This window comes from Marmota marmota, unplaced genomic scaffold (genome assembly GCF_001458135.2).
Source record: "Marmota marmota marmota unplaced genomic scaffold, marMar, whole genome shotgun sequence".
Classification (NCBI taxonomy): domain Eukaryota; kingdom Metazoa; phylum Chordata; class Mammalia; order Rodentia; family Sciuridae; genus Marmota; species Marmota marmota.
The window spans coordinates 27,756,852-27,764,863 of NW_025999853.1; the positions used below are offsets into that span (position 1 = coordinate 27,756,852).

The following is an 8,012-nucleotide window of genomic DNA, read 5'->3' on the forward strand; positions in this document are numbered from 1 at the left end:
TTTTTTAAGTAATGTCTTTAAGATTAACTAGGCTTCGAATGATGCAATAAAGCAATCTTTTTTCCGCCGTGAAGGTATCTCGACCACCTTCAATTTAACCTTTTAAAGCCTTTTAATTATCATCTATACTGTACTTTTAAATGTACTTTTTCACCACCTACAACTTCACTCTTTTAAACGAGGCTTAGATTCTGTTTAAATCGCTTCAATGTTAGTTTACATGGCTGCCCTTCAACCAAGGGCTTCTTTTTTTTTTTTTTTTAACTCCATTGAGAAGCTTTGTCTCAATCTGCCATGTACAAATATCTTTTTCTTCTTTCTTCCTTTCTCAAGCTTTTAAAGTAAAGTTTCTTGTTATAACTCATCCAAGCTTCATGTTCACACTATGAGAATGGAACTTTTATTTGTCTCTTTTACAGATGGGGAAAACAGATATAGAGAAGTTAAGTGACTCGTTTAAGATGACACTCATGTGTCCTTTGACCCCAAATCTGAGCTCCTTCTTTCCTTCTCTGCACGGGTTTTTCTTCTTTCTTACTGCATTCTTTCAGCCTGCTTTGATCCTCTTTTCATTTTTACTAGCCTCATAAGTCTGAATACTGAGTATAAAATGAGGTATAGTTAGATAAATTAAATAAATGAGAAACAAAAGCTCTTAAAATGAGAAGCAAAAATCCAAAGGGGGAGAAATATAAATCTAGACATTGAAGTGTAAAACGTAAATTTCAAGTTACTTTAATTTGTAATTCAATTACAAATTGCAGTATAAAACCATACTTCAAAATGACCTAGGGTCATAGCAAATGTTACTTGGAACACCATAAGATTTAGGATGATTCTGAGATCTAGCTGATATTTACTGAACCTGCATCTCTGACAGTAAGAGAGTTTTCCTGTGATTCATTTTCATGAGTTGTTCCTTAAGTTCATTTTAATATTTATTTTTCTGTCATAACTTTTTCAGAATGATTTAATTGGGCAAGTACTTGAATTCTTCATATTAATTAGGACTTTTCTCCTCAGTTCTCCTTTGATAATACTTTCTAAGTACTCTATCTGTACTAAAGAGGCAGATGAGGCACCTCTAGGCTAGCACAAGATTTAAGGAAGTTCCAATGGTCAGGTGCCAAACTTGCACTTGAACCACACTGAAAGTGAGTGCTTACTTAAATTGAGCAACCGGGGATTTCACTTGCTGAGTCCCAGTCCTGTGTCCTACTATACTATAATTTAAAGTTCTCCGTATTTTTCTAGTATGAAATATGTGCTTTTAGTTTCACTTAAGAGATGAAGAATCTGAAATTTAGAGAGGTTTAGAAAGGTCTCAGGGTAGTTAATACAAAGGGCCCATTCTAGAACTCAAGCCTCCTGATGATAATTTGATAACTGGAATTGAATTTTTATAAATCATCTGTTAGGCTCAGATGATAGTATCCATAAGAATGACTACTATTTTGCATTCCCTAGTTCAGATATTTGAGGGGTTGCAACACAGGCTGCCAGCCACGGTGAGTAAATGATGCTCAGGGCTCTCAGAGGACCACAGCCAGATTCTGTGAGGTTTCTTCTTTATGCTTTTCCAGCCCACTGTTTGTATTCCCTTTACCTTTGATTCCATGGCATCTTATGTCTTTGGTTGCTCAAAGCCTCTTGCTGTAGCTATTCTGTTAGAGACATTCTTCTCTGAAACTCTGGGCTCTAAACTGCTCTTTCATAATACAACCAGAGGAAGGTGGAAAGAACACAATCTGAATATTTCACTTACTTTATGTGGACTTGCTTGTAAAAGAAGCTCATTAAAACCTCAACTATTGGGTTGTGTAGCTAGCTATCTTGTGGGTTACTTTACAAGATTATAGGCAGGCAATGCTCTTTACAGGTAAAACCCCACATCAAACGGGAACATCTGACATACAACAACATTTGCCAACAACATTTCAGCAAAATGCCCTGAATATATACTCATTTTTTCAAGTAAAGATAACAGATTATAAAACATACTTTCCAGCATCTTCCAGAATACAGTGGTAAACTGGCAAACATAGACTTTAAAATAACCTGAGAGACTATACAAATTTCTATTACAATATGAGATAATACTAGACAAGTTTCTTTTGGAAGGAGTGAAATTGTCATTGTTTGGATACAGAAGTAAAGTAGAAGTTACAGAAACTAATATAAATAGGACTGGCTTAAATGATTTTTTCCCTCAAATATTCATCATTTTTGAACAAAACTACAGCTACTCTGACAAAGCACTGTGATCAACAGGTGTACAGAAATTGTAACATATGAGTTTGAAGTCTTCTTAGTACAGTACACTCTTCCTCGATCAATAAATACAATTATCTTCCAAATGATCTAATGTTTAATATATGCCTATACAGCTGTCTGTTTATAATGAACACCATTCCAAAATCCTCGTAGAAGGGAGGGATTTTAAATGACATAAATGGCTCCTGTATTCTAAAATGTGTTTTCTAAGAGTGCACATATTTTGCTTATAGGGAAAAATGGGCTATCTTTCAAATTCTAAAGCAATAAGAGAATGAGAATTTTATACATGTGATATCTAACATTTGGAATTATGATTTACTTTTCATTATAAATCTCTTACCCAACTCCCTTTGTTACCCAAATATATATATATATATATTTTATATATATATAATATATATATCTTAGCCTGTCAGACACACACACACACACATCATTTATATGATATTTCATTTATATAAAATTGTACTCAACAATTTAGTTTATATATGGTTACTTTTTCAATTGTATTGAATTACATTATTTATAATACGAAGAAAGTTAGCCATGGTATTATGCAAGTGGTAGAAAAGGACATAGTGAATTATACTGCTGACTTACGCATGAGGTTGGGCATCAACTTTGCTGTTCCCAATTCTTTAAAACTGGACCTCTTCCAAAACAAGTTACAAGTCAAATCATAAAAAGTAAATTTCATGAGTATTTGGGCAACCTTGAAGTATTCTTAAAGACAACCCAGTGAAATGGTAGATTCTGATAAATGGTAGAATTTGATGCGAAGTGTTTACAATAACCAGTACTTTAAATAATGTGCAGATTCTATATGTTATTATACGGACTTTGAATTAGAAATTGTTCATTATTCAGTATATAATGTTATGGAAATTGTGGTCAGCAAGAGACCAAGCACCACTGGGCAGGTTGGAGAATCAGGTTTATTTACTCCAGGGGACCCAGTTGAGCTAGCTAGTGCTCTGAAGGTCTAGGCCCAGAGTTGCAATTACATGGGACATTTATAGGAAATTTGACATCATTTTTTAACCATTACAACATTGGTGGGTTTGAATTCTTGGCCTATGTGTCCAAGACCATGCACAAGGAATTTGCAACAAGTAGTTCACAGGTGTAGAACAAAGACAGTAAAATACTTGCAAGTAGCCTTTACCACAGGCAGCAGTCACTCAAGATGACTTGAGTTTATCTCCCTAAGAACTATATTTCTAAGAATTAAGCCTACAAGTTTATAGTTTAGGCTGCAGTTAATTGGCATGTAACCGGTAAGACAGTTTATACTAGCAATTAAGTGATGAAGCTACTTTCCTATAGCGGTTCAGAAAATTACAAAATATAAGAAGAAATGACTCTTCACAGAAACCTGTTGAATCTCTGGCCTTGAAAGCCTGACCCAGGGGTGTTTACATTTCATGAGGGAGTCATCAGACTCCTAGAGACAACATTTTTTTTTTATTGGTTGTTCAAAACATTACAAAGCTCTTGATATATCATATTTCATACAGACAACTTTTTACAATCCAATAGATAAGGACCAAGGATTAATCAAGCTCCCTGTAGAGAAGCTGACAAAGAGAGTGGGGGAAATTAACCCTTTCCCCAGGTGTTGGTTCTTTATCATAAGGTTATTAAAATTTCACTTTATTATCAAGTTTGGTTTCTCCATCACAATAGAACTAATATCAAATATTGACTTATTTAGAAATCAAGGGGACTTCATAATATGATAGTTTTTTTTCTTTTTTGCATTGTAGAATAGGATTTTTTTTTCCTTCTATAATGGTATAGGATACTGTTGAAGAATAAGGAAATGTATAAGTTTTGCAATTTGACAGTTAATTTTAGTGAGGCTGAAATATCTTTTATTAAATAAAAAAATAGCATTTTATTTATTTTTCATTGATAAGCATACAGAAAAATGACATGAATCCTGAATTGCAAAAGAAAAAAATCATCTGGAAAAAGCTGATGCTGATTTCCAGACAGGTTATGATAGCACTTTCAGCTTTATATTGACAGTCATTTTTTTTCTCTATCCAAGGACACTGATGAATCAAAATTATGTGAATGAAATTTTGACAATAATGCAACAAACCATATGTTCCATCATTTTTTAAAGAAAAAAATAAAACTGCATTCTTCTCTAATCAGTTCTTCATTATTACAGAAATGGAGCTCTTAGTTATATACCTTTGAAATGCAAATTTTGATACTTCCCTTTGTCTGATTAATAATCACAGAAGTGTCTTTGAAAGCTATCCCATGAGCTTCACTGCAAGCCTCTGTCTATTTAATCCCCTGTAGTAGAAGAACAAGGGAGCCCTGAGCCAAACACCCAAGCTGTCTGTCCTGCATGCTACTAGGGCAGGGGCACTGTGGCCAGCTGAGATGCTGTTACTCACAGAGGTGCTGCCTTTCTCTTTACTCTCTTGCCTCCTGGATTCCTTGCTTCTCTCTGGGCTCCTCCCTAGCCTTCAGGCAACGTTTGGGTGACCCATGAAGAAATGGAAAATCTTGCAGCTCCAGCAAAAACGGTTAGTCTTTACCGCTTTATTGAACCTGAAGGACAGTTATTTTACTGCTATTTGGATTTAAAAACTAATTTGTTTTAGGTTGCTTTTATATGACATGCAAAGATAACTAATATTTTTGTTACAATTTTATTTTACAACACTGATTTGACGTATTTAAATGAAACAGTGTTGGATTGCCATAAAGTAGCAAATGTCGTAAGTTTGTAGTATGCCAACAATAAATACTTGCCATTGGATACATTAACAGGTCTCAGCATGTTATCAGTCCAAATTAAGCTTGTTATAGAAAAGTTTAGATTGAATCCTCATTTAAAAAATAATTATGTAGTCTCTTATGCTTTAGCATCTCAGTTTTTCAAAAGCACAGTTTTTAATTACTTCTTGGGACCTCTACTTATCAATTTTTAAAACACAACGTTATACATAGTCACTTTTCATATAAAGTAGCAAAGTTGGGCACATCATATATTTTAACTTTAGCCACTTCTTTTTTAATTCAACGTCCTTTCAGTTTTATCTCTATTTGGAACATTGATTTTCTAGAAGTTTATGATGGATAAAATGAAATTTCAAATACTAATTTCATTTTTTGGTTTAGTTTTGTTGTACTTGATTTTTGTTTTATTTTGTTGGCTGTTGTTGAAATCCATTTGATTACCACAAAGTATTAAAAATACAGTTACTCTTTTTGCTTCAGTAATGTATTTTGTGTAATATTTCTCTATCATATATATGTAATTATATATTATCAGAAGTTTGTATTATAGCACATTACATTTGAAAAATTATATGCTGAAGAATTGAGTAGATTTGGAATGACCAGGTCAAATGTTTGCAATATCATGAAAATCCATTATGTATAAATGTATTTAAAATTAAATTAGAATTAATTCAGAGCTATATTATTGCCCTGTATTCCCTCTTGATCTGGGAAATTAATAGTTGTACATTGTGGTAAAAATCTCTATATATGCTTATGTAATGATAACATTTTATATAAAAATGTTACTTTTGCTAGGAAAAATTTCTGTATTCATTTGAATTTCTGTATTCATTTGAAATTAACTTATATTTACCTGCTTTATTAATCATTTCCTGCTGCTAACACAGAAAGAATCTGAGGAAGGAAGCTGGGCCCAGGTAGGAAATTTATATGCTTTAAGCCAAGTATCATTTAGTAGGCTATGAGGATAAAAATTAGGAAACTACCGTAAGTCATATTTGAAATATTTGAAATTTTTACTTATCTCAATATTAAGCTGATATGGATGCTTAAATATATGTTACATGTGTCTTTTTTAAATAGGATATTTTGCAAATAATATCATAATCATTTCATAACTGGTTTCTATGGCAAGGTAATTTTATTTCTTCCCCAAAGAATGATCTGTAACTTCAGTATCTCTGAAATCACCCCTGGATGTATTTTAACAGGAATCACTCAAGTTGGATCTATGGGGGGAAATTTAAAAGGCTAATTTGGAGTTCTATAAGCTTTAGGGTATCCTGTAGAGTGTATGAGGACTGGGGCTCATACAGGTGTATGAGGAACAGGTGTCAGCACTGCAGACTGCATGTCAAGAAGACACTGTCTTTTACTACAGTGACCACAGGCAATAAGCATCTATGCTTTCAATAAACATGTTTGTAAGGAAGCTGCACATTTTCTACAGTATTTCTAGATGTTGGATAACTAAAGAATAAACGTGTTATGATCAGTGTGATTCAAACGTGAACATAAGAAAAGTTTGAGTAATATTATTAGGACCTATATTTAAGCATATTGTCATAACTTAGAATTGCATTGAATTTTGATCTTATTAAGAGTTTTATCAATTTTAAAAAAGGGAAGCTCCTAGATTTTCACTAGGTGTATAAGTTAGAAGTGTAAATTCCTGGTTTGATTTTTATGCAGTAAAAAAACATGTATAAATAGAATTTTATAGGAAATTCTGTATTAAGAGAGATAAAAAATATCCTTTAAAAAATGAGTTTAGTGGTGATCGTTGATTTGATTTTTATTTTAGTTGTTGTACCAGTATTTGGCAAGTTCAGTTCTTATTATTATATTAAAGAATTAGATTGTCTTTCATAGTTTTGAATCATGCCCTACTTCTTTAAGTACAGTTTCAATTGATTGATTTCTAGAAAGAGCTTCGATTATGGTCTTTATGAAATGCTACCCACATGCTCTTCTAGGGAATAATAACTTTGATTTAATGCTTCAGCACTCTGTCTGCCTAACCTCATTGCTCTTTTCTCTATTTGTTGAAACTTTAATTTCATATCCAGGTTCACTATTACACTGGCAATGGTTGCATTGAAAAGAGGGAAATGTTGGAGTACTGGCTGACAGATATAAATAAAGTTAAATAGACTGATTAATATAAAGAAGGAATCTTGAAGCTCAAAACTCATAGTATATCTCTAATTCGAATTTATTTATTAACAAATTACATATTTAGACAAAGTATAATTCCTTTTGATAATGTAAAGTGGGCAGTCAATTATGTTCTATAGGCAAATAATTTGATAAATGTAGTCTGAGTTCCATTTTGTATGAAAGTAAATTGAATATTTATAGGCTTAATATTATTTCTCCAGTGTTTTCATGTCAGAGTAATTAAATATCAGTTATAATAATGGATAATATCCTCCAATTACCATCTCACTTTATTGGTTAAGAAACTTGACTGCTATAAAACAATTCTAGTGTCCTGTTTTTCTACAGACCCTGGCTTATGGAGACATGAACCATGAATGGATTGGAAATGAATGGCTGCCCAGCCTGGGGTTACCTCAGTACAGAAGTTATTTTATGGAATGCTTGGTTGATGCAAGAATGTTAGATCATCTAACAAAGAAAGATCTTCGTGTCCATTTAAAAATGGTGGATAGTTTCCATCGGTAGGTGTTTGCCAAAGAATATTAAAGTGAAACAATAAATAATGTGTATGTTATTAAAACAAAAATAGATGTTAGACACATAAAAATGTGCTATTCAAAATATCTATGTTCATCTACTTGGAAAAATATTTCCAGGCAGCAGGGGACAGAGATTGCAATGTAGAGCTGTGTTTGTATTATATACCCAAAATTTGTGGAAATATGCCAACAGAAAATTTCATTTTCATAGAGCTTAAGTTGATTTTGGGGGCCTGAATCTTTAGGAAATTCCATGTTTGTAGT

General features: G+C 32.7%; 1 protein-coding gene across 1 annotated transcript in view; it reads left to right on the top strand.

Annotated features, from left to right (window-relative positions):
• The window catches only part of Ppfia2 (PTPRF interacting protein alpha 2), a 430,243-nt gene that overhangs the window by 407,288 nt on the left and 14,943 nt on the right, over positions 1-8,012 (top strand). The window contains exons 23-25 of the mRNA XM_048808220.1: positions 4,761-4,823; positions 5,934-5,963; positions 7,555-7,730. Of these exons, the coding sequence (XP_048664177.1) occupies positions 4,761-4,823; positions 5,934-5,963; positions 7,555-7,730 (269 nt within the window). The remainder of the gene's footprint in view (positions 1-4,760; positions 4,824-5,933; positions 5,964-7,554; positions 7,731-8,012) is intronic.